A 27,736-nucleotide genomic window follows, 5' to 3' on the forward strand; every position below is an offset into this window, starting at 1 on the left:
CCTTGTCGACACGGAAGGATTCTTTCCTGGCGGTGTTGTACTTAGTACGGCCTCGACTGCCTCTGCCTCGACATCCTCCTCTAGCTGTTTTACTGGGTGCAACGGCCTCAGTATCAGCGGTAGTGATTGTTTTAAAATCGTAGGTGTTAGACATTTTAAAACGATGGTGGGGCTGAAATCAGTAACCTCCAAAAAATCTCAGTTCTATGGATGTCGCTGTAGTGGAAGCATCATANTTAATCTATTAAAATGAGTGCCAGCACTGGCTGGCTTCTCATGGCATGCGTCCTCCGGGTGCAGCGCTGGCATCAGTGTTAGTGCTGTGACCGAGCGGTAAACAATATACATTGAGATAACATTTGTATTATGTACAAGTATGTATAGGCTACAAATAAATAAAAAAAAATTTAAAAAAAAAAAAAAATATTACATTAAGTAACCCCGCCCGTCTTCACGAAGCGAAGCAGGCAAATTTTCGTCGTAAGAGCAGGTAGAAAACAGAGAGTTGACCGATTTAACCTTGTTTGTTCCAGACGATGTTGACAACCATTGCGAAAGGCTTCCAGCATCCCAGCTTGCTGTTGTCTTTTTGCCGTAAAACAATCAGTATTTGATTTAAGACGAATTTGGTGACTACCCAAGTCAGTAAATTAGTACGTACAAACATATTAACGATTCTTGCTTGAAAAATGATAATTACTATTATAATACAAAATGATTAGATAAAATTCAATCACCTCCAAGTTTTCAACATGAGGGCACCGTATGTGAGTGAGAAACCTATTTCTCTCAACCATACTCGTGCGGTACAGGTGAACACATTTGGCCTCGGATACATCACAATAGTCTGAAAAACAGTTCGTTATTTAATTATCACCGCACAGTAGAATAGCAAACACATTTACTAAGTAAATAAGAAATCTTGTTTTAGAGTTCCAAGCAATCAATTATTCCGTTAAGTAAATTGAACTGTTTTAATTCGATTTGTGGTTGTTAGGTCCCTTGGAGGATCACAGAAAAAGGACTATGTATACAATGACATGTTAAACACAATCTGATAATTTAATATAAGAATAGTAATTAAATTAATATATTAATTAAAATTATACTTACAGTGCAATAAATAAAAAATGCTCCAAGTGTTATTACCCTTAAAAGGGCAGGGCTTGCAGCTCTTACGACCTAGAAAAAATACTAAATTAATCATTAATTAGTAGCACCTAATTTTTCAGATATACATTTAGAAAATGCTTATTGTTCAACTTTATGTTTCATGGAGGAGTTGGAAGTGGGGACCGCTTTGTAATTTACGGCATTTAATCGAAACCTTGATATTTTTGTTATTGCTTGCCTAGTTCGTCCACTAATGGGAAAGTTAAGAAAATAATATTACTTAATTTATTTAGAAATCGTGAGGTGAGGTCTGGTGTGATGTAGGTTTCAGAAAAACATTTTCTTTATCGTGCCAACGTTTCATTAATTAATCAAATTCAATACAGATAACATACCTATATCATCACATTACATTCCATACATCAAATATTTTTCAAATAGTCTAATTTCCCAACATTTTAGCTTTCCTTTTCCTATTCCTGAAAGGATAATCTGACCGAACCATTACCAACACATTTTTTCCCTTCGTCGGCTCTTTTCACCTCAAAGAAGCCGACGCCTTATACAAAAATGTCTTTTCTATACCGACTTCCTTCCCCACCCCTTCAAAATCCAACGTATATAAACAAAAAACAAAACAAAATCTCACTGGCACTTTCAACACGACACGCAAGAATGGCACAATTACACAGAAGACAAACACTTTGAGTGAGTATACTTTGATTGAATATATAAAAAATATATTTTGCATTGTATAAATTGACTTTTCCACATCAAAAATGTAATTGTTATATGTAAACAATGTTTGTAAATCCCAGGCCCTGAAGATGATCTCAATAAAGATCGAAACGTTGGCACGATAAAGAAAATGTTTTTCTGAAACCTACATCACACCAGACCGCATCTCACGATTTCTAAATAAATATCGATTAACGGTCACTTATCACCACAAATATTACTTAAGCTATATTTAAAATTACAGTGTTGAATTGACAGCTTTTACGTTCAACAAAATGGATATCAAAACCGTTTATAAATTGAAATGGAAGTATTGAGTTTTAGTTTAAATTTTCAAAGATGGGGTATGACACATCTTTTATTATTTCTTATATAGCATAAAGCAGCTAATTTATTTTTCAGGTAATTAATGTTAATGATACTTTATAAAAAAATTCGTGAGTAATTGAACCCTTGAGTCTGCGCGCTGGCGCACTTTATGCACCAATTGATTTTTCCTATTTTTTCACAAAAACCTTGTTTTTTTATGTATTTATCCCTTTTGAAATTTTAAATTCTTTGTCCAATAGAATTCCTGCGTTATGTGCTATTAAATTAATAATATTGTCATTTTAAATTTAACATCACGTAATATCGCAGCGCTCACATTTGTCGGTTTTCAGTAAAATATAATAGAGCGGTGATTTTAGATAAAAAATATCTCCTTTCTCTAAGTAAGAGTACAGTAATTAGTACCAACTCAGCTACAACCATAATGAGCAAAAAATAGATAATATTTACAAGTGAAGAAAACAAAAATACTCAATTTGCCTCAATAACAAACGACGGTGTAAAAAAATACGCCAAGTGGAGATCATCAAAAAAACTGATTCGTAGCGAAATGTAATAAAAAATATGAAATTTGTGTCTTATCCAAAAAAATCCACATAACAACTTAAAAGGCTACTGGTCGGATGGACGGACCCTACAGTACTTCTCACCATAAAAACAAGTTGGGAATGAAGAAAGTCTTCTGAAAATCTCGGGAGGGAAAAATTACATACCTGAACACAAACATACCTTAACATTTGCATATTTATAGGTAAATACGAGCACGAAAGGTAAACAACATATTGGAAGGCAGGAAAGTGCTAGGATAGCTGTTCTGAGCAACCAATTGAGGGTTACAACACAAGGACTTCCATCTATGCAGGCTTCACATCCCTCTGCGCAGGGCAGGCACTCAAATATTCCGCTTTCGTTATATTCACTTGGTTCACCCTGAAATTTGAAGAAAAAACATTATATTCATTAATTTTGTAATAATACTTAAAACTGGATTTTATTATAACACGTTGGAACAATATAATTTTCCTGAATAATGGCACGCATGATATAAAGATTGAAATTCAATACGTAAGGCAAATAAAAAAAAAAACAATTGGGGAATAAGTTTGACTTATGAAACAATAGTACTTACAATATATAATTTTGTAATTCAGGGAGGCAACTTACTAATACACCACCTGGTTTGCCTAAAAACAACTCAAACCTGATGCTAGAACGTGGGATTAGTAGTTTGTTAAAATACAAGCCGAGGAAAAAAATATTTTTGCAATTTGCTTAATCTTTCTTCGAAAATATGGTTTTTAAACTTTTGGTGTACATATATTTCAAGCTTATATGTGAGTCGATTTTTTTAATATGGGAAAGAAGATAATAAGCAGAATCAGGTTTAATAACATAAGATATATGAAAAATCATCAACAATTCCCACCAAAAAAATAAATAAATAAATAAAAAAAGAACAAAGAAACTAAAGCCGTTAAATTCGAATTATCATTACAAACAAACGAAAAATTTTGGGATGGATGAGACGGGGCAATTTTTCTCCTACGTCTTGTGTTCACTAAAAATATCATAATTCTTATTTAAATCGAACTTTATGATTACCTGATGGAAAGTTAGACTTTTTTCTTTGTGCTGTGTCAACAATGCTTTGAGATTATGTCATTGTTAATCAAAATGAATAGGAGAATTCAACAAAAACTCCTTGAATGATTTATTTTTTATTTTTTTACGAAGGCCAAATCTGTGCCATTGTTTGTAGGCTAAACCTGTAAAGCTGACGTCAGATTGGCGGGGCGGTTTCAAAGTTATCACCAGTCATCATAGAAGATATTTGAAAATATAACAAGTTTAGAGAAAACAATTAAACAGGTTTATTTTAACATAAGCCTATATTTTAATTTGCAGTTTCCTCACGTCCATTTCATAAATGAAAAATGATTAAGAAAACGCTAAATATTTCATAAATACACGTAAATCAATTGCAAAGAAAGTTAGTCGGCTTGCTGGAAAATAATCTTTAAAGGGGCAACATAAGACAATTAAATAATTTAAAACTCTCTATATAATGAAAAATTGTTTAAATAAGAAAACTTTTTGGAGAACTGGACCAGCCTTAAAAAACCGAGAGAACCCCAGAAGTTTAATGAACAGCTTTGTAAGCGAAATGAGATTTTCAATCTCCCGTCAAAACGTACTGTCATTTTGTCGAACGGGGATATCTAAATTGATTTCCATCGAATTACTCGATTAGATCTCCGAACGGAAATCTGCTTTGCCGAAAAGTTATGATGACAATTTTCGTGATTATAAGTACCTATCATGGCCGTTTCTATAACCGAAATAAAACTTGAACGTTGTTCTGAACTTTTCAAGAGAAAACTTATGTATCCAACGATAGTATCGGACGGCACTGTCAATCACTTGCTCTGTCCTGTCAATAAATATTGGATGTACGACAAGAACGTACAGAGGATGGATTATTTCCTTCCAGGACTAAACATTCAGAGACCATGGGCATGGACGCCATTTTAAGAGGAACAAGCAGTTGAGAAACCCACTCAATTCAATTTGATGCGTATATAAACAAAGACATAGCTATATTTTCGGATAGCCAGGAAACCATCACTGCTTTAAACTCAGTTATAATTAGCTTGAAAATAGTGTTAAATTGCAAAACCAATAAACAGTTTTGTTAAGTTAAACAGATTCGGATGGAGATCAACAGATAAATACACTTTAATCTTGCCTAGCTTTCAAGGTATATTACGCCATCTTCGGAGCCTAATTTAACAAATTTATATTTAACAAAATAATTTTAAAATTTACAATAATAATAATGTTTATTAAAGTTTATTATTAATGTGAAAGTTAAAAAATAAAATTATTTTGATATCTCCTAACAATATTGAAATTTATCATTTCAAACAGTAATTTTATGTATTCTGAATTTTACATACACAAAATTTGAGATGGATGTATTAGTTCAATTTAGGGTGAATCAATCATATATTCCCTAGGGTGGATAGATTCCTTGTAATTTATTCAAAGCAAAACATTTTGATCTAAAGATAAATTTATTAAGAATAATTTGCTTTGAGTTTAACACAAGCAACGTGAATAAGATACTTACCAACATTAGTTTTTCATATTCCTCTTCCATCACTGTGCCATTATAATATCTGTGATGCGCTTTAATGTCAGGGTAAAAGAATCCTCTTTTACATACACACATATAGCTCCCTCGGCGAAATCCGAGGCCAGGTATGGCAACACACTAAAAATAAAATAAACTTTGAATAATTGCTACTACGGAATTTCACTTAATAGAAATGATAAATGATGGAGTGAGTGTGGTGTTCAATCCTTTTTAATAAGATAGTTCCTACTCACAGTAAGTTGTTTTGCTACGACCGGATTTCGAGCCCTTAGCTCATCATCAGGTTGAAGGACTTCTACAACCAGGTCTCTCGACATGAATTGCCAAAGTGAGCCCGCTGATACCTCCGCCAACGCGACGTTTCAATTATCAGCTGATTTTTTTAATGACGCTCAATTTGAACGTGCGAAACGCGGAAATTATTACATTAGAGGCTCCCAAAGAATTCCTCCAACTTCTTCCATTCTCTACACCGTAATATAAATTTTACATTGGAAATTGGCAAAGATGGTTGTTTGAACTTTTTAGACCTAAAACTGTCCATAATAAACAGCCTAATAGAAATAGACGTATATAGAAAACCCACAACTAAAGACACTATGATACCTATTCTTCCCACCCATGGTCCCAAAAGGCGCTGGTTTCATTTGGCTCATAGACCGGATGTTAAAACTTCCTCTAACACCTGATAACTATAAAAAAAGAATTAAAACCTTAGCAAAAAACAACGGCTATCAAGAAATATTTATTGATAGGTTGCTAGTTAAAATAATAAAAAAATTAACTTTAAACGAATCAACAATAGGACTCAGCCACCCCACCACAAATGAATCATTAGGTTTCCGTTGTTTGCCATACATTGGTGAATTATCGGAAAAAGTTAGTAAAATTTTTAAACAAGAAGGTTTTAGAATAGCTTTTAGAAGTACGGGTTCACTTAAAAACATCCTCTCAAAACCTAAAGACAAAGTAGACAACTTGGCAAAAAGCGGGGTTTACCAACTCAATTGTAATGATTGTGATATTAAATATATAGGACAAAGCGGTAGAGAAATAAAAACAAGAGTAAAAGAACACTTGCCTAAATCGAGCAAATTTTCGGAATTTAAGGACCATCTAAAAGAAACAAAACATAATTTCAATTCAAATCTAAATACAAGAGTGTTACATAGTTTCAACAAAGGGAAAGAATTAGATTGGTTTGAGAAATTTGAAATTAAAAAATGTAAAATTGAACATGGTGATAAATGCATTAATAATATAACAGATTTTGATCTACCTCCCATTTTAAATATGTACATAAATAATATCAAACATCCAAATAATTAATCTAATTATTTTAATTGTTATTATTTTTATAGTAATTTATAGTAATATTAAGTATTTATTATTCTAATATTTATTTGTGTTATAATTTCCGCGTTTCGCACGTTCAAATTGAGCGTCATTAAAAAAATCAGCTGATAATTGGAACGTCGCGTTGGCGGAGGTAACAGCGGGTTCACTTTGGCAATTCATGTCGAGAGACGTGGTTGTAGAAGTCCTTCAACCTGATGATGAGCTAAAAGGCTCGAAATCCGGATCGTTGCAAAACAACTTACTGTGAGTAGGAACTATCTTTTTAAAAAGGATTGACCACCACACTCACTCCATCATTTATCATTTCTACCAAAAAGTTTATGTTTTAAGTGGTTTTGTATTTTGTTTCCTTGAGGTTAAAACTAAAAAAAGAAAAAAAAAAACAGATATATACGTCGGACCTAATGGACTGTACGTGGAAAAATATGAAATAACCTGAAGAGTGAAATATTTCGAATACAACTGAGCATCTTGGTCAATACGATTTTTTTAGTACAAATATACAGGTTGTATAACCTCCAAATGTAAGACTATATTCATGGGACATCCTCCGTATACGTTCTCTTGCGGCTGCATGAATTGTTTTAATAGAATCAGTGATGTTAAGGCATGCTATTCATCATACAATACATCATTTCAAATGCAACAAAGCTCTAGGTTTTTGACTTTTTTCGCCTTTAGATAAGAACTTTGGAAACTCGTAAAAGTTGATGCTCTATGTGATTTTATATTTTATTAGCTTAAAGTAACTGTAAAAATAATGAATCCCTTAGGGTTTACAACGCTCGTCGTAGTCAAACAGACAGTAGGATTAACATCTTATGAGGTGGAGGGGACTTTATGGAATTAAATTGTGAAAGATTGAAGTGACCTGAAAAGTGAAATATTACGAATACAATTGAGAATCAGAATATGGACGAGAGGGTTTTTAGAACAATTTGTCATTTAGGATGACCTCCTGAAATATTGACGTCTCTTTACGGGGCACCCTGAATCTGTGAAAAGGATGATGGAAAAACTCAGATTTTTGCTTTCATTATTATGTTTTAGAATTACACTTTAAATAAGTCTGATTTAAGTTTTCATGGGGCGATTTGTTGAAAGCTTTTCTACAATATTTTTCCTTGTTGTGTGAAAAACTCTCGTATCTACTAATATCATGTGTTTTGCGTTGTATAGATTTTACTTTGCTTTGAAGTTTTTCGGTTGTCAAACAAGACGAAAATAGTTGGTCACTTACTCCGAAACTCATTAAAAAACGCACATACACACGTGGGCAAGGGGGTGATAGGGGGATGGAGAGAGATAAAGTGAGAGACAGAAGGGAAAAAGAATTGTACTGAAAGAGAGTGAGATACACCACTACATATCAAAATAGCCTACAGCGTAAGTCGGACAAATGGTTTAAATTTTAATGAATGTTTTTAACCCGCGCCCCGAAGCTTTTCGGCTTTTAGCTAGAACAGAACACACGAGAGAATTTAGATCAGTTATCTATACGCTTCTTGTCAGGAATGACAAAGTGAAAAAAGGTGCGAACTCCGAAACCAATTCATATGACTATCTAGACAACTTGAGAAAAGTTTAATAAGTTAGAGAAAATATGATGAAGCCTAAAACGAAAAAAAAATTGTGTTGCCTTTGAATTGACAACGGAATTACATGGAATGACCGATTCAGATGGTTTATAGCATCACTAAAAGTATATAATAAATGATTTGGGGGGGGGGGGGAGGTGCAAAATTATTTCTACCACAAAATATCTAGACCGTTTTACTAGGTCGCCTCTTATATGACCAATGTTCTCTCCACACCCCTACATAATAGACCATAATACTTACTCCCAACTTATGGAAGAGTATTTACACTCCCCCTCCCAATATCCCTCGCTTCAAAAACGTTTGAGTTTCTGACGGTCATTGTAGCGTTTTTTCCTCAGTTGGATTTTTCTGCCTTAGGCGACATTAATATATTGTGATCTCTGAAATTTCCTGGGAGATTTTCGTTTTTATTATTTAGTCCACATAAAAATTTTTAATTAAAAGGTTTAATTTTAAAGAGAGGAAATGTGTTTAATATAGGACTATTAAACATTCAGGTCTATTCCAGTTCTTGGAATCAACTATTTTTTGAAGGGAATATTGAGAGGTTTTTATGAAAAAAACAGGCCACTCGGAGAAAACCTCCTAGGGCGAGAAGCGAAAAACACTGGTCCAGACAATATTTTTAATCCAACTCGGATATAAAATACGTTTGAAAGTCGTAGACGTGGCAATTTTTATCGGTACAACGGATGAAAGGAATGTGCAATCTATCTCAACCGTTCTACGCGTTTAAGAAGAAACTTGAGAAAAGCTACAAGTAAAATTTGGAAAAATCGGGAGAAACCCTCTTGATTTAGTTAACTATTTTTAATAATGATCAAAAATATACTGCCAGTTTGGGTTCTCTGTTCGTTATTTTTTCTGAGATAAAAGTTGACTTAGTTTATTTTCAAATTCGGCAATTTAATGAAACAGATATATCACATACAAAGGAAACCCGTAAATTTAAGTTAACGATAAAAAAATATAAAAATTGGAAAAAATTGAAATTGGGAAAAACTTTACTGAAAATTAAGGTAACTATTTAACACGAATATTTTTTCTTTAATGTAAATAATTAAAATATTACAACAGCATGTAATTGGCATGTTAAAAAAGTGAAAAATCTTAAATATAAAGCGAAAGCAAATCTGAATTTAAAAAATAGCAAAAAATTTTTTGTTTTCTTTTTATTTAAAAGTTACAACTGTTAAATAGCACAAAGAAATATAATAATGATAGAGAAATGTAATTGACTGTGTTGTCTTGAGCGGAGAAGTTACTCAGAAGTGACACTCCGATATAAGTAAATCTAAGCATTCACACGCTATCACTCAAGATGAGATCACGGGGCCATCGGCATTTCAGTCTGTATTGTGAACTGTTAGAAGGTATGACTGAGGAAAGTTGGGTTACTTAGGGATTGGGTTGACCAGTAAGTAAGGAGTGGAATTTTTTGCATCTTGAATTGATGGCGTGGGAAACATAAGGGCTGTTGAGATCATGGTGAAGGGTACGATTGGACACATAACAAATAGTATTTGTAATACAACGGAGGGTTTTGGACTGGCAGGATTGGATTTGAAAGGGAGATAGATTCTTTGGCTTAGCCTCATACTTCCTACAGTAAGTCCATATCGGTTTATGCAGTGGTTTGTAGATTAGTCTTTATTGTTAATGGATAGTTTCGATCTTCTACCTGAGAATCGCGATAGAGGTTTGTATAGTCTATTAAGTACCTGTCGTTTAAGAATAGTATGGGATTCCACCCGAGGCGTTTGTCGATGTATAGTGTTATGTAGCGAACACAGTTCGTCGTAGGTAGATGAACACGGTTGATGTATACTGGAGGAAGGATTGCTAGCCAAAATGTGAAGTTAATTTACTGGCATTAATTTTCATTTATTTTTTCCTCCACTTCATTATCCAAGGCTCAAGGACGGTAAGGTAAGATAGTAAGGAACGAACAGCAAGGACATGATCATTGTGAGAGGACAGCATTTAGTACTTTTTAAAAGGATAGTTCCTACTCACAATAAGTTGTTTTGCAACGATCCGGATTTCGAGCCTTTTTGCTCATCATCAGCTTGAAGGACTTCTAAAACCACGTCTCTCGACATGAATTGCCAAAGTGAACCGCTGATATAATTAGATTAATTATTTGGATGTTTGATATTATTTATGTACATATTTAAAATGGGAGGTAGATCAAAATCTGTTATATTGGGTTGTCCGGAAAATAATGCAGGATTTTGATATTAAACAAAAAAAAAGAAACTAGTTACTTTAAAGCAATGTTCTTTAATCAAAATAATTTCCCATACTCTCAATACATTTNGCGGAGGTATCAGCGGTTCACTTTGGCAATTCATGTCGACAGACGTGGTTGTAGAAGTCCTTCAACCTGATGAGCTAAAAGGCTCGAAATCCGGATCGTTGCAAAACAACTTACTGTGAGTAGGAACTATCCTTTTAAAAAGTATTGAACACCACACTCACTCCATCATTTATCATTTCTATTGACAGCATTTAGTGTTTTCGGTAAATGTGAACAGGGCCGGGAGCGATTAGGGATTTCAGCAGTATATTAAGTAAAGCAATGAACCAAGAACACTACCTTACGGGACTCCTGCCTATACGGATGCATAGGTAAATAGGAAGAAGCTTATGTGACACAGAAGAAACAGTCGTCTTAACAGTAAAGTATTGTAGTAGGTAGTGGGGAGGATGCCTTTACACAGATTCAATTTTCAAAGTATCCCAACATGGCAGACCCAAAGACAGAACACTGGAGAAAGACAGCCGGGAAACTTTTTTTTTAAAGGCGATAACTTCTACAACGAGGTGGAATTTTGAACTGTAGAGTGATGATGTAGAAAACTGGGAATAAGGCAGGAATAAACTGATTTTCAGGGATTTAATGATGGAATGGTGGGAATTAAGTACTGGATAAATCCGTTGCATGAGAAGTTTTTTAAGGATTTTTCTCGACATGGGAAGAAAGAGTTACGAAGATAGGAAGAGACCTTGTGCAATGGTTTGTTGGGTTTTGAGGCCATGATAATTGAGGCAAATTTCCAAAGGATTGGGAAGTGTGTGGTTCTTGGGCCCGAGTTATACAGGTGGATAAGGGCATGTTTAAGACTTTGGTAGTGCTATTTGCAACCCATAACCGGGAGATTTTTTACGAGGGAATTTGCAAATAATGCGTTTGACATCAGATGGGGAGAAAGCTTTGGGGGATGGGAGTCGAGTGGTAGAGGTCTGTCTAGTTTAGCTTCGACTTCAGCGGTATGTTATGCGTAAAGCCGTTTTGATGTGGACGTATTGTACAAGTACTCAAATAAGTTGAGTATAGCGATCCTTTCTCTTCATCTGTTTTTGTCCACGATACGTCGTCTCTTCTAAGAGGATGAGGGGTATTTTCGAATTTCAGTATGCGCGAATAGCGCTCCAAAGAGAATAGCCTGTTACGGTACCTATGGCCGGGTGAAATATTTAAAACAAATTTAAAATAAAAACCTCAGATCAGATCGTCCACGATGAAACTTTTAACTCATGACAAAAAAGTTGATAATTTTCTTAAATTTTTCTCGCACATATCTTTGAAAAAAATATTTCGACATAATTTTTTTACAATAATGAAAATTTCAATTACGAATATGTCACATACATACCTCGGTTGTCTTTTTCTTGCACTTGTCCGAAGCGGCAAAAATATTTAATTGTGTGCTTCCTGGCGGCAGTGGACATTGGTCGATGTCCACTCTTCTCAGGTCAATGTCGATACCACTGGTTCCTCTACAAACGGAATGGATCATTAAATTACGTTAAGTTCCAAAATGAAAAATGAATTTGTATTTGGCTACAAATGAGGTTTGAGCATAATGGTATATACGTAATATTTCTACAGATAAATAGATAATTTTTTTAAATTGAATCAAGTTTCGATTACTGTTATTGCACTTCTTAAAAAATTTTAGTCTCTGTACTTCAAATATAAATTCATGTCGTCTTCCAGCTTTAGGCGATTAACGAACTTCCAATAGTCCGTTGCTAGTAAAAAGTGAAAGTCAGTTGGTGGTCTGGTGTATTAGGAGTTCCCAAGCAAGCTTTATTATCACCCCGTGTCTCGTTCAAGCCGTATGAGTTCTCCCGCTGTTCTGGTGAAAAATGACTCATTTTCTGTTCGCAAGAGGTTGTTTTCTGGGACAGGGCAAGAGCTACTCGTTGCCGTTGGACTGAGGAGATTATCTGGGTAATCGTATGGCCACGTGGCAGACACGTAGTGCACAATGCCTGTCGTATTCCACTTTACACAAAACATCACTTTTTGTTGGTGAATACTTGATTTACGGTGTCAATGGGACAGTCATTTGGTTAAAGTCACCGGTACGACCTCCTGGTATTACTGTACAGGATCCGTTTTGCGTCGTATGTGACAATCCGGTCAAAAAGTCTCTAATTAGTGCCGTGCAAACAATGAAAGCCAAATACAGGGTGTTCGGCTACCCTTGTTACAAACTTTGCCAGTAGATTCTACACTGAAAATGGAACCAAAAAGTACTAATTAACCGTGGTCCTAATCTCAACAGTTTCGGAGTTATTTGACTTTTTCTGATTTTTTAAGATTTCACGACTAAAACTAAAAGGTTATGTACAAATCCGTTGAGACCATTGAAAAGTATGTTAAATTCCCAAGATTTAAGTTGTGATCAGTATTAAACTTGTAAACGTTAGTGAAATAACCGTTTTAGTAGCGAGAGCTCTGAAAATTTTGTTTTTTTCAAAGTTGAAAAACTTACTATGGTGATTCTAAACAACTATTTCCAAACCTAGAGACCAGCAAATTTCAGAAAACTACTCTATTTAATATCCATTTTAATGGTCCAATTGCTTTTTTAATTACATTTCCAAAGAGGAAAAAATTAATCAAGGAATAGAAAAAACCTTGGTTGAAGGATTGGTAAGGTGGAAAGATTAATAATAGTAAAACATAAAAATTTAAGGAAATTGTTTACTGATTTACCAACACGACTGCAACTTTGATTAAAGGATTATTGCATTATTATTCTCCGGAATAAAAGAGTTTTAAGATTCAAAAGATTTGTAGTTATCTGTGTGATTTCTTGTGAACACTATGGCTCTTTTTCTAATGAAGAATACGCTGATGTACATCCTATGTACAGGTTTTGCGGGTTTAATGCAACGGCGGTGCGTCGAAAATACATTGCGAAGGGTGGAGAGCATTTAGAATCAAAATTAAAAACACGTTTAATAAATTCATTCAAAATTTCCTTAAGTTTTTATTTTTTATTATTATTAATCTTTCCACCTTACCGATCCTTCAACCACGGTTTTTTTCTTTTACTTTATCAATTTCTTCTTCTTTCAAAAAAATAAATAAAAAAGCTGTTGCACCACTAAAAAGGATATTAGATCGAGTACGTTTTCTGAAATTAGCTGGTCTCTAGATTTGAAAATAGTACTTTAGAATCACCATAGTATGTTTTTCAACTTTGAAAAAAAATTTAAAAGTTCACTAGCGTTTACAAGTTTAGTGTTGATCAATCTTATTGGAAATTCAACGTACTTTTCAATAGTCTCAACGGATTTGTCCAAAACCCTTTAGTTTTGCGGTTATCATTGTTTATTTGAAGAAAGGTCGTGAAATCTTAAAAAAGCAGAAAAAGTGAAATAACTCCGAAACTGTAAAGATTTGGACCACAGTTAATTAGGACTTTTTGGTTCCATTTTGAATGTAGAATCTACTGGCAAAGTTTGTAACACGAGTAGCCGAATACAGGATATTTAGACGCTGAAGCTTGGTCGGTCAATTTATGAGGAGCCCATTTCCTCGGCTTTCACGCCTTCCCAGACTGATGTAAGTTAGAGCGAAAAGATTAATCAAATAACGAGCGAGAACATCAAACCCAAATTGACGATGTGAAACCTATCTCCTCATCACCAAAAGTTAATCAGTAAAAGGGCTGGCAAAAGTTCATCCAGTCTGTCACATGTTTCAATTATTGAATGGCGAACGGCTGGCAATGGTCAATAGATAGCGAGCTAGGGATTTTTCAACCGGACATTTCACTTCAACGATTATCTCATGACCAAATCAATCAAAACGACGAAATGTGGAATCTATTCTAAAAGAATTTCTAGTTTTCATTTAAAAAAAAAAATTCCGCTCTTTCAGACACAAGAACGGCGTAATGTATATAAACGTGATAAGGCCGGAACACATTTTGATTTCAATTCATAGACCAAAAGAGAATAAAAAGTGACATCCTACATAACAATATATATTAATCAAAAATCCCGCCATTCAATCCCTCCAACCAAAAACATTGCTACATCCAATGTTATTTTCAATAAAACAATCCGAAATTATCTTTTATAGCTTGGGAAGAAGCGTTTATAAATATTGTATACTAACAGTTTTGTAATTTTAATGTTTGAATTTTTTCTTTACAATACTTTTCTTTGAAATCCCTTACAATTTTTAAGAATATTTAAAGAATAAAAGCACTTTTACCTACTTATTTATTATTTATTTATTACTGTTTTACAAGCTCATCCTATATGAAGACTTACCCTCAGCTTGCTCTAACTATTAGCCTTACTTACTACTACATCCTCATCTTCCTTCTAGCTTTACTGCTCGATTCGTGTATTCAATTTGGCTAAGAACTTGCCTTTTTTTGCTGGCTGAAATCGAATTTTTTGAAAGCTCTTGAACAGAATTTACAGAGTTTGGATTCCAAGGCAATTGAGGATTCGATGTGAGAAAATTTCGTTGCATTCAAACACAACAAAAATAAGCTCGACTTTCTAGTAAGGTGAATATATATATATATTTTTTTTTTTCTTATTGGCCTTATGATCTTTGCATATCCATGACGAATTCTTATATATGTTGTTCATAATTGGGGGTTATCGGGAAAAAAGGGCCAGAGGCGACGGTGGGAATCGAACCCACGACCGCGGCGTGAGAGTCTCTCATGCTAACCACTCGGATACCGCGGTCCCCCAAATTTATAGTTACTTATTGTGTTAAACCATGGAATAAAACCCATTCATTTATTGAAACGTCATATTGACGTCTTTATGGGACGAATTAAGACTTTTCTAGTTTGACATTCCTCGAAACTTGCGTTTACAAGTTATAAGTTATAAACGTTATAAAAATTCACTTTTGGAGATATTATCTATCGAATCGATAATGCATTTTTAGCAGAATTTATTATTTGCTTTAGAGACACTGGAGAGGGCTCATGTGTGTTTTTAGGTGTTTTATGTCTTCACGCATAAAAGTAAACTTTTATCAAAATGTTATAAACCGATTTTGAAAAATTACTTTTAGCGTCATTTAGTAGAGGTTTCGCATTACATTTTTTTTTGATCAGCCTGACAGCCACAGCCAGATTATTTTTATTTATTGAGTCCCCACCGCAACCCCGGAGCAATAGCCAGACGGGCGGCGCCGAAAGCGTCGGCGATTAGACTACTCTTTTGCTGTATACTAGGTTATATCTTTCACATCTTAACTACTACTTGCGCAAGACACTCTCATTTGGTGTCCCCCCCCCCGTGCATGTGGCAAACCAAACTTTTACAACCCGAAGGGGGCGCCACCGCCGTCATCACCACCACCCCAGCCTCCCCCGACTGGCCGCTGGAGAGGACTCAGACTCAACCCATTCTGATTACCTATTAATATGTTCAAAAAGGTACTTTAATATCGCCAACAAATTTGTATATACATTTGTAAACATGTACGTCCTCCAGATTTACTGAATCCTCGAACCCAAGGTATCAGGATGAATAATCCAGTCTAAATTTTTCACAATAGCTGATGAACAAAAGGTAATATAAATAGTAGATTTGTTGTGTTCGTTTACATTTCCGACTAGGGTAGGGGATCCATCATTAAGAAAAATCAAATCCGACTCTTGTGCCGCCGATATCAAATTTTTACCTAACTGTCCGTAATGGTGCTCCCCACACTTCTATGGTGACTGTTAAAATCTCCCGTTACTATCACCGGACTAGGAATTCTTTGAAAATAGCTTTCCCATTGTTGTTGGGAAACTTTGTTATACGGAGGATTGTAAATTGAAATAATATTAATATATTTTTCATTTTCAAATTTTACTGTGGCACCAACACCCATAACATTATTATTCGCATGTACTACTTTTAACTCTTGAAAGGGTAAATTTTCTTTAGTTAACAAAGCTACTCCTCTATTGCCATCAGATCTATCCAATCGAAGTATGTTATAATGTTTAAATGTATATACACGTTTTGGTTTAAACCATGTCTTCTTAAACGACTATATTAACATTATTTTGAAAAAGAAATATTTACAAACTTCCCTTATTTGCTACAGCTGAACGAGCGTTCCATTGTAATATTTTGAGATTTTCTATCATATCTATATTAATGCTAAACTTTTAACTCGTTCTTTAATCATATTTATAATATGCTCTTCTTGTTGTACGGGAATTTTGTTACCTACTTCATTTAATATCGAAATTACCATGTCATAAATTTTGAACTTATCTAAAGCAGTGTTATTAGAAGTTATTGCTGGTCGGTATGAGTTAAATTTAATTATACCCCCTTCCACATTTCTCGGAGTTATGGGTGTCATTAGTTTTTTAACCTCCGGTTCCCAATTACTTTGTGACGAGGTTCGTTTTCTAGTTACCCCTACTTTCACTGGTTTTATTATAAGATTTACCGGTGTTTTTGGTGATATAATCGTGTTGGGAAGATTAGGATAGACCATCTTATCAGATAGGGAAGGTGGGTTCACAATGTCAGATAACAGTTTTTTTGTTCATTTATCCTTAGCCTACTTATAAGACAAATTTTCCATAGCCATGACTTGTTTAATTTCTTTCTGCCTTTTATATTCCGGATACGATTTCATATCCACTGAAAAATGATTGCTACCGCAATGCACACATTTGAGAATTTCAATCGTGCAATCCGCCTTCTTATGTGGACCCGCACATTACTACAGCGCTTACCACCTTTACAATCCTTACTAAAGTGACCATATCTTAAGCACTTAAAGCACATTATAACGTTGTGTATATAATGTTCGACTCGGCACCTAACATAATGAAGCGTCATGAACTCCGGTAGGCGTTGACCTCTAAAGTTACTAGCACTGTACCCGTCGGTATGGAATCTAACTTACCATAGTCTTTTTTTATTCTTGCGATAAAATCGCTTTACCCCTAAAATTTCTACACTGGATTTTAATTCACTTTTAATTTCATCTTCGGATATTGTAGTGTCCACACCTCTAATTATCCCATAACGTTTGATAAGATGTGTTGGTACAAATGCACGAAATCCTTTTTCCGACAGAGTTGTCGATGTTGTCAACAAGTTTGCGCTTGTAAAATCAGCTAAAGCGACCTTAACTTTACTTCTCACGCCGCGGTCGTGGGTTCGATTCCCACCGTCGCCTCTGGTCCTTTTTTCCCGATAACCCCCAATTTGAACACACAAGAATTCGTACCATGGCTAATATGCAAAAAAAAAAAAAAAAAAAAAAAACTTTACTTAGAATTGACTATCGATTTTAACTATTTTATCTTTTATTTTCGGATGGCTAACTAAAATTAATTTATCTATTGCCATAGGATGAACCTTGATACCCCTGCTTTGTCTTGCTCTTTAATATGCAAACTGGAAAAGGACCGAGATTATTACGACGATACAGTTCAATATTATGATCATTCATTAATTTAATTGTTAACTGACGACTATTATTTTTAGACTGATTCATTTCTGAGATCGACGAATTTTGTAAACAAGTCGTTTCCAAATTAATTAATGATTTTCGGGAGGAATACCTCCATAGAGATGATGTCAGAATAATTATTTCGTTACAGAAAGTAACATAACTTCTTTAAGAATTAAAAAAAAAGAATAATAATGATAAAATAATTTAAACTTTTTGAGTAAACGGTTCTACTTATCGCTCTCCCTAATACGATGTTGATGTTCTGTTGAACGGTCATACGATTTCTTTACGTCGAGAATTGAAGACGTTTCCAGTTTGCCACTATCCAGAAAAACCATGTTTTCAGGGATAAAAGTGTTTTTTTTCTCCGAATGGAACGGACACATTTTCATATCGCATTTTTAAACATCATTTAATAGATGATTTAGAACATTGAGGTGAGCGCACGATAACATCGAAACGTCCCACTGACGTCTTTAAGTGTACGATTAAAGGCTTTGTGGGTTTTTTTGCCGCCCTGAAAAATCATTCCCTTTATCTTGTAATAGAACAAAATTGTATAGTTTATAAGAAGTTTAAAGTTAAAAAGGAATGTGTCTTTCTTAGTGACCTGTTTTTTCATAATTTTTTGAAGTGAGGAGTGGTCAAGAATGAAGTTGTTCAGAAATGTCTTACAACACTTTCACACAAAACCAATATGACTCGACAAGAATAGCAACACACTTTATGCCCTGAAGATGACCCGAATAAAGATCGAAACGTCGGCAAAAAATGAAAAAGTCGTTTTTCTAAACTACCTCATTCTCAATTGCTCTTCATGACTTCAACAAATTAAAAAGGAATCAATATCAACAATTTTTTTTTTCAAATTTCAAAACGGTTCATTACACGTTCACAAACGCGCACGTAAAATTTTATTCTAATTGATTTAACGATTTTTGAGAAAAGTTCAAAATGTTGTTTTTCCCATGTGGATAAGCTTAGTTGGTCTGTCTTAAACGACATTTAGTGTTACGTAAATAAAAGATAATCTACAATTAATCCATATTTGTTTAGTGGTCATAATTGACCATAGTAATTATTCCAATTAATTATCCTTTTTATTTTTCGTTTCAACCAAAAACATTAGATAAAAAGAATGATGAATTGTTATAATCTGTAATTTCTATTTTACAACGGAGCAAAGTGTGCGAACATCCCCAGGTCAGAGAAAAGATCGATCCAGACCAAAACAAACGAAATCCAGTGGCCTCAATTTATAATATAACCTACTTTATTAATTCTTGATTAAAAGCTGTAGTTTGAAAAAGAGTTTCTAATGATCTGCGCACGAGTGAAGACCTTGTTCTTACAAGTTGCACAGGCCACTTCCGTGAAATGATCAAGTATTCCATTAATGTAAATTAAAGAACCTATTTGACTTTAGGGCTTCAGTTTATAAACACAGTCATCATGATCTTGTTAAGTTTCAAATTACAGTGGGACTTGAAAGAAAGTGTCTTCAAATAGTGTGTAATATAAATCTATTCTTCTTATAAAATCTACAACAAAAACTCGTATTTACATATGATGATGATGGATACAACAAAGTAAGGTTTTTGTTTCCCAAGCACTGCATCCTTCTGGTTTATTGCACTTTCCTAGTTTCTTAGTTCAGTACAATCCACTCAATATTTCTTTTAAGGGGTACTAGATAAGCTACTAGGTTTGACTGTCCTTGCTACAATCCTATTCCTTGGATGTCCTTCGTATACCAGTTATGTCCCCATTGAGCTGCTTCTTTATACCTGTTTCTTGTACCTGTTTTTTCCTCCTCATTACACAACCAACAAATGGGGTCATCGTTGAATATATCCACTTTGTATAGATGTTTTCTCAAATGCAGTGACTGGTATATTGTTCTCACTCCTCTGAGATTAGCCCTTTCGAACTGTCACAATGAGTTTTCCTGTCTGAGGGTTGTTTTAGCATAGGATTAATTGTATGTAACATCAGAACAGATGTCATCAATCAAATTATGATTCTTAGTTACTTAGAGATAGTATGGTATGGTATGGTATGGTATGGTAGAATAGGATACTAGGAAGCGGGGTTTGCACTCCCCGGGCACTGCAGCCTTCTGGCTTATTGTACCTTCCCAGTTCCCTAGTTTAGTCAATAGACTCAATCCTTCTTCTCAGAAGCATCAAGTCATTGACTGTTATTGCTGCAATTTGGTTCCCTGTGTCTTTTTCGTACGCTAGGTTAAGCCTCCATTGAGCTGTTGCTTCGCATTCGAAGATGATATGAGTGGCTGTTTCCTTCTCCTCATTACATAATCTACAAATGGGGTCATCGCTGTATATACCCATGTTGTGTAGATGTTTTCTCAGATACCAGTGACCGGTTAGTAGTCCCACCACTCCTCTGAGTTTTGCCCTCTCCAATTGCAGCAGTGTTTTTGCCAATTTTGGTGAGGGTTGTTTCAGCATAAGTTTACTATGTCTAGCACCGCTAGAGTTTATCCACTTCTCTCTTTGTTTTGTTTGGATCCATTCTGCGATGGAGGATTCTATGTTTGTTTTTGTTATCCCAAGGATAGGTTCGGGGCCTATGTATGGTCTTGCTGATCCTCTTCTGGCCAGTTTGTCCGCCTCTTCGTTACCCAGAATTCCCCTGTGCCCTGGCACCCAAGATATCATCAGGTTGTTGTGTTCTCCCAGGTTTTGGAGATTTTGGATACATTCACTGACTAGTTTTGATGTAATTCTTTTACATGCCAATGCTTTAATAGCTGCTTGACTGTCTGATCTTATGAGGATTTTTTTTGTCAGTGTAACCTCTTTTGAGATTTTCCAGGACACAAGCGTTCATGGCATGTATTTCTGCTTGAAAGACCGAAGTATACTTCCGTAATGAGTTTGATTGCTCATATTTTGGGCTTGTACAGAAAACGCCTGATCCGGTTCCTTCGTTTGTTTTGGAGCCATCCGTATACCATGTCATTGTATCTGGTGCTTTCCTGTGTTCTTCCTCTCCTTTATAGTCTGTTGAGACTTTATAGGAAGTTGTGAAGATTGTTTCCGGGATCATGTAATCAGTCCCCATTTCTAAAAATGGGTGTCTGATTTTATTGATTATGGTTGTATGCCCGAATTGTTTGGTTCCTTTCCAATTTAATTGTTTTTGGAGCCTAAATGAGCTTTTCCTAGCCTCTCCTTGTATGAATATTTCAAGTGGAGGTAGGTTTAGCAAGGTTTCTAATGCGTTTGTAGGGGTTGTTCTCATCGCCCCTGTGATACATAGGTTTGCTAATCTTTGTAAGCTGCCTAATGTTTGGGTAGCTACTTTTTGTTGAGCTTTGTTCCACCAGATTAGTGATCCGTAGGTTATTCTGGGTCTTATTACTGCCATATATAGCCAATAGGCCATTTTCGGTTTTAGTCCCCAGGATTTGCCTAGGGTCCTTCTTGTGGTCATTAGAGATAGTAACGAAGAATCATAATTTGATCAGTAGAAACAGTTATAGTCGTGCATTTTTATTGCTGCCTACCGATATGAAATCAGCATCATTATGAAGAATAATTTTGTTTATGAATAATTTAGATCTTGGTATCAAGTGGATAATAAAACAAATTCAATTGTTACCTGCCAAACTTTGGACCTATTTTAAGATCATAATTTATTTTTCCAATGTTATTAACCAAGTTTCGACCTACTTTAATGTCATCATCAGGGGCTACATTAATTACAAATTATAAATACATACTAGTACAGATAATGCTAAAACAAAATAACAGTTCTTGAAGATGTTGGGACTCAGTCCATGTTCAAAGAAATTATTAAAAGCTTAATTTTATCAATTTTTTGACATCTTTAAGACGGTTTTGCTTTGATGATGACCTTAAAATAGGGCGAAAGCTAAGTATATACCAACTAATTTTTTTTCATGGAAACCTACAAAGATACAAATTTTTGTAAGTAAAAACGTGATCGATACACGTAACACTTTTAATGCTAGATAGTAGGTGATGAACGCTAAACTTTAATATAAAGAAACATCACGCTTTTGTGAAATAATAATATATATTAAATATGACAATAAAATTCATAATCTGTTTCTCTCGAAATGAAAACTAAACTGCGATGTGACAAATTTAGGTTTTTGATTATATGCGAAAAATCACCAATTCATCAAAACATCGTAAAGACACTTATTGATAGATTAAAATTTTACTAACACTTTATTACCTGGTTTTGCTTTTTATAATCTATTACCTTCTCTGGCCTCGAGGAGGGCCTTCAGCCTTTTACGAATAAGTAAATGAATAACCGGATTTTTTCTTGTGAAACAGAATCCCATTCTTCAACACGAGCAGATGGAAGCTGTACAACGTTGTCAGAGGCGAACGATGTCTACCTTTCTCTCGATCACGTCCCATAAGTGTTCCATAGGATTAAAGTCAGGAAAACGTGCTGGCCAAATGTGGTAATCCTTACATACGCCAATTAATGGGTGATAACTCGAGCTACATGCGGTCGAGCATTATCACGAAATTGTCCCCAACAAGTGGAGCAAATGGGACTACCACTTTCAGAAGAACTTCCTCAATAGTGCAGTCAAAGATCCATTCTATATGATAATAAGTTCTGTACGGACATGAATGATAATTCCACCCCGTACCATAACTGACTATCTTGTAAAAGGCTGTGACTCACCCATGGCACATGATACAATGCGTTCTCCACGTAGATTACCACAAACCAAAGCGGCACTCATTTGTTAAGAGAACAGAGCCCCCCCCCCGTTTTTCAAGTGTTCGAGCGAGACGCTGATTGGCAAATGTCGCCTTCTCGATGCCTATCCAGTAATAGAAAACCTGATGAGGGACGTCTAGAGCTAGGCTAATCTCAAGAAGCATCAGATGACTGTTTAAGAGCTCACCCTTACTTTACGGACCTTTTAGAGTTGACTACCTATCTAGTAAGCCACTGAATGACGGTTCCGTCGCGGTTAGAGCAATAGAACTATCGTCTCTAGCCGTCGTACATCGCGGTTGACCATTACCTTCTCATCGATTGAGACTTCCGTTGGCCCTTAATCGTGAATGGTCGAGCGCGCACACCCGGGACTTGGGCTATATAACGGACGCTACGTTCACCAGTGGCCAAAGCACCTGCCCGGGTTTGATATTCTCGACTTAAAATTATGCTTTTAAGAAAAACATATTAATAATTAATGTTCTTAAAGAATTGGCTCTGGAAAGGATAAAATATAATAATTTTTTTAAAATCTAAAGAATGTAAAAGGATTTGTAACAATGTATAAATGTAAATAACGAGTTAATCAATGTTGCGTTTACGTTTTAAGTCTATACCTTTATAGGTAATAATTTTGGAAAATAAACAAATAAAAAGTACTGCAAATAAAAGAAATAAATAAGTTTCCCTGTTTATTGTCCTTGAATATAGATTGAATTATTATTTTGCCCATTCTTCACGACACAGACTAAATGAATATTTAGTAAATTGTCTTTTGCGAAATAGAAAAGATTCATGAGATAAACTAACTACGGGTGATGAAACTTGCAGCACGCGAAAAATGCCCATGCTCTACTCTATATTATCCTCTGTACTACAATAGAGCATAAGAGCAAAAGAGCAAGGCTTTATGATAGAAAAATTTATAACCTACGTGCGGAAAAAGTATAACCGTATTATATTTGGATTGTGTGGTAATCAAATTACAGGAAATATAACCTATTCATTTTTTGTTGCTATTGTACGTATTGAGTTTCGTACCTAAACGAAATGTTGTCAATTGTCATGGGTAGGAATTCCTATTTCGACGAGCACAACTGAAGAGCAGCACTTAGCTCCCATCTTAGTGCAAACAGGTTTGTGAGTGGTAGCTAAGGTTGGTTTTGGATTAAGGTTGGAAACTACCCCCTTGGGAGAAATTCCATCGTAAGATAAATTACTCCCTTCTACTCCAAATTGAGTCCATTCAAGACAATAATCTTTGACAAAATTTACGTTGAAATTACAAAACTTTCGAAAATGGAAAATCATTCAATTGGGAGAGAATCGAGTTTGGAAATCATTTAGTTTTGCCAGCCTCAAAACTGTAGAACAATGTGGTTAATTGTTTAAAATTTACTTTAAAAAATAAACCTTTAGACATGTAAACTTGAAAAATGATCTGCTTTTAATATTTTTTCATGAGCCAAAATGCCAGTTGAAAATAAAATGGCTAGTATTTATAGGTATATATTATGGTACAGTTTTTTGTACAGAACAGATTCCGAGCAAAACTCTCACCCAGTTAGTCTTGGATCTAATTAAGTAAACGAATCATGCAGGAAAGAAGATCTGCTAATATGACTAATAAACAGAGGCTACTGATGTGGGATCATCGATCTAAATGAATTTTTTTATGACTATTTTATTACTAGGTCCAAAAATAATAGAGACCTGTCTGAGCTTTCTTTCCAGTAGTGCCTAGGAGCCGACTCAAAAATCAAGTAATTTAAATACATATTTAACATGTGTTTCTGCGTTGTTGTACATTTATTCCAAGGCTATTGTATATCAATCGATTCATTTTTTACCTAGGAAAATGAAATAATATGTAAGATCGTGGTGATTGAAATTGGATATGTGAAAATTTAGAAAAATCAAAAGATGCTTCCAGGAAAAACGTTTTGTTGAAGAAAACAATGCTAAAATTCTGGCGATACCTAGAAAAGTGTTAGAGAATTTTCTGAGCGTTCTTGTCAATGGAGCTCTTTGGGTTGAGGAAAAATCAGAAATTTGAGTACTAAATAGTATTACTTTGACAGTTGACAGGAACGAACAATTCAGGAACGAAACTCAATACATACAACAACAACAAAAGCCATGTCTCGTAAGTGCTTTTCTTTAATGCAGCTTTCTGTCTTTTCTGTGTGTATTTCAAGGTTTGTAAATATCGTCTATTTTTTACGCTGGATAGGAAAGTAATAAGTAGAATTTTACCAAATGTGATTAGATATATAAGAAGTTAATAAAATATAAAATAGCTTCCTGTAAAGAAGAAAAAACAATTTTTTAAACAAAACAACTCGTATTCGTTTTAGGTGACCTTTAAACCTCTAAAATACGAATTTTTATTGCATTTTGGGCTGGATTGGCGGGACCGATTTTCTTTCTCCCTGATGTCCGGAGTTCCACTTCAAATTTCATAAACCCTCTGGATTTATCCAAACCTACCGCTATTGGGAGCGTTCGAGAGATTAGGAGTGTTCACATTAAGCCATTATCAGTGAGAAGAATAAGTATAAAATCAACAACAAACTTTTTCTCAAGAGTATTATATATCAATTTATTCGTTTTTTTATGTACGGTAAAAAATAAAATGTAAGATCGTACTGAATAAAATTGGATATAAAAAGTTAGAAAAATCAAATAAAGCTTCCATTAATGTTGGCTAAAAGACTTTTTGTGATACATAGCAAGTCGCAAAATTTTAGAGAAGTGCCAGACCACTCTAGTCAATGGGCTCTCGGAACTGAGAGAATAAAAAAGCCCACAGAATTTTAAGTACTTAGTTATTCAGATATCGTGAGATGCGGTCGGGTGTGATGTAGGTTTCAGAAAAACATTTTCTCTATCGTGCCAACGTTTCGATCTTTTATTGAGATCATCTTCAGGGCCTGGGATTTACAAACAATGTTTACATTTAACAATTACATTTAGGATGTGGAAAAGTGAATTTATTCATTCACAAATTCACTTTTCCACACCCTAAATGTAATTGTTAAATGGAAACATTGTTTGTAAATCCCAGGCCCTGAAGATGATCTCAATAAAAGATCGAAACGTTGGCACGATAAAGAAAATGTTTTTCTGAAACCTACATCACACCCGACCGCATCTCACGATATCTGAATAACTATCAATTAACGGTCACTAATCTCTACACATTTAAGTACTTAGTTAGTGTATTACTCATTATTTTTTATTTATTTGTTTTCAAATTTAGGATTGGCCTCTTAGTCATATCACGTACGTCCTTTGATTTAATGTAAATTTCTGCCATTCCTGTTCGTGTATTTCAAAGTTTGTAAATATTATTCGACTTTCCTATTGTATGCAGGATAGGACAATAATAAGTAAGATTGAATTTAATGAGATTAGATATATATGATGCTATAAAAACCAAAAGATGCTTCCAGTAAAGTATGCCAAATCTCTTTTTTAAATAAAACAATTGTAATTAGTTTTAAAACCCAAACAACACCATAAAACAATTGACAATTTTGCCGGGATTAGCCGAAGTTTGCTTTTGCGATCCACCCAAAGCTATTGCAATAATTAAAAGTCTGCATTTATTTTCTTTGAGGTTGTATCAAAAACCTTCGTTTTTTTATGTTACACCAGACCGCATCTCACGATCTCCAAAATAACCATTAATTAACGGTCACTAAACACCACATCACACATTTTGCATAACGTTTCATGAGAGCGAAAAGTGTGGAATACTCTTAAGAAATAATAGCTTTTAGGTTGGCTTAGCTATTTTTGGAAAAACTAAAGTGTTACAGTATAGTCATATGGACAAATTTTATACCAGCCTCTTAGAATTTTAGTTTTTAAATTGTAATTAGCGGGTTCAGCCCATGTGCCTGTTTTATACAATGGTTTTATTGAAGGAGAGATGTAATTGTTGATGTATTTCTAGCTGTCATATCTACTTGTATGTAAATCAAACGGCTACATATTTTAATGTTGGAGTAGCAAATTTACGTACATTCGTAGGATTCGGGATTCATGGAAACTTGTACGAATTGAACTATGAAATAAGCAATTTTATTATATTTGTACATATATAATATTTTTGAGTCTGTAATTTGTCTTTGCAAAGGCACATGAATCCCTGATTTGACTTTGTGACTTACTCATGGCACATGAAGCAAAGCCTTCTCCACCCGGTCATCTGATTTCCACAAAATAAATCTGTACTTATAGAGGCCAGACTATTCTCATGACGCCTTCTGGTGACTTTTTTTAGGTCACCCCTACATTAGGGACCGTTTGGAGTTGATTACATATCAAGAAAGCCGTTAAATAAGAGTTCTACTCTTCCGTGGTGCTGTAAAAGCAATAGAACAATCGTCTCTACCCGTTGTACATCTCGGTGGACCACTACGTTCCCTTCGGTCGAGACTTCCGGTAGCCCTAACCGCTTAGACCATCGTGAATGATTAAACAAATTATAAAAGTCCGTCGTTGGCCGAAGGATCTCCCCGGGTGAGATCTCGACTTAAAAAGCATGCTATTAAGAAAAAATCAATAACTAGTAACTCAAATTTATTGTTTCATCAAAGCAAACAATAAAAACCATTGAACTCACTGGACTCAGGAAAGGATGAATTGAACTGATTATTTTATTTATTTTTAACGTAAAGGGAGTAAAAGTGTTAGTAACATTCTACAAAAGGTAAACAAGGTAAACAAGGTAAACAACAAGTTATTAATGATGTGGAACCATTAATCATTACCCAGTTATTATAGAAAATAAATAAATAAATACAAGTGTCCGTTTTTTCTTTCTTTTTTGAGTGTACAATAAATATAAAACAGGTCGTTTGTATATTTCAAATAAATTATCAGTTTTAAACTTCACCAGTCTCTCATATATTTAGTTTGTTATTTTTATACTTA

The 27,736-nt window shown here is 34.6% G+C and overlaps 1 protein-coding gene across 1 annotated transcript in view; it reads right to left on the reverse strand.

Annotated features, from left to right (window-relative positions):
• The window catches only part of LOC106669197 (probable G-protein coupled receptor CG31760), a 437,919-nt gene that overhangs the window by 24,243 nt on the left and 385,940 nt on the right, over positions 1-27,736 (reverse strand). Inside the window, exons 3-7 of the mRNA XM_014398513.2 lie at positions 11,958-12,081; positions 5,312-5,455; positions 2,911-3,111; positions 1,114-1,182; positions 738-847 (exon numbers count right to left, since the gene is read on the reverse strand). Coding sequence (XP_014253999.2) covers positions 738-847; positions 1,114-1,182; positions 2,911-3,111; positions 5,312-5,455; positions 11,958-12,081 — 648 coding nt within the window. The remainder of the gene's footprint in view (positions 1-737; positions 848-1,113; positions 1,183-2,910; positions 3,112-5,311; positions 5,456-11,957; positions 12,082-27,736) is intronic.

The sequence above is a fragment of the Cimex lectularius genome, unplaced genomic scaffold (genome assembly GCF_000648675.2).
Source record: "Cimex lectularius strain Harlan isolate CLEC.00 unplaced genomic scaffold, Clec_2.1 scaffold28, whole genome shotgun sequence".
Taxonomy (NCBI): Eukaryota; Metazoa; Arthropoda; class Insecta; order Hemiptera; family Cimicidae; genus Cimex; species Cimex lectularius.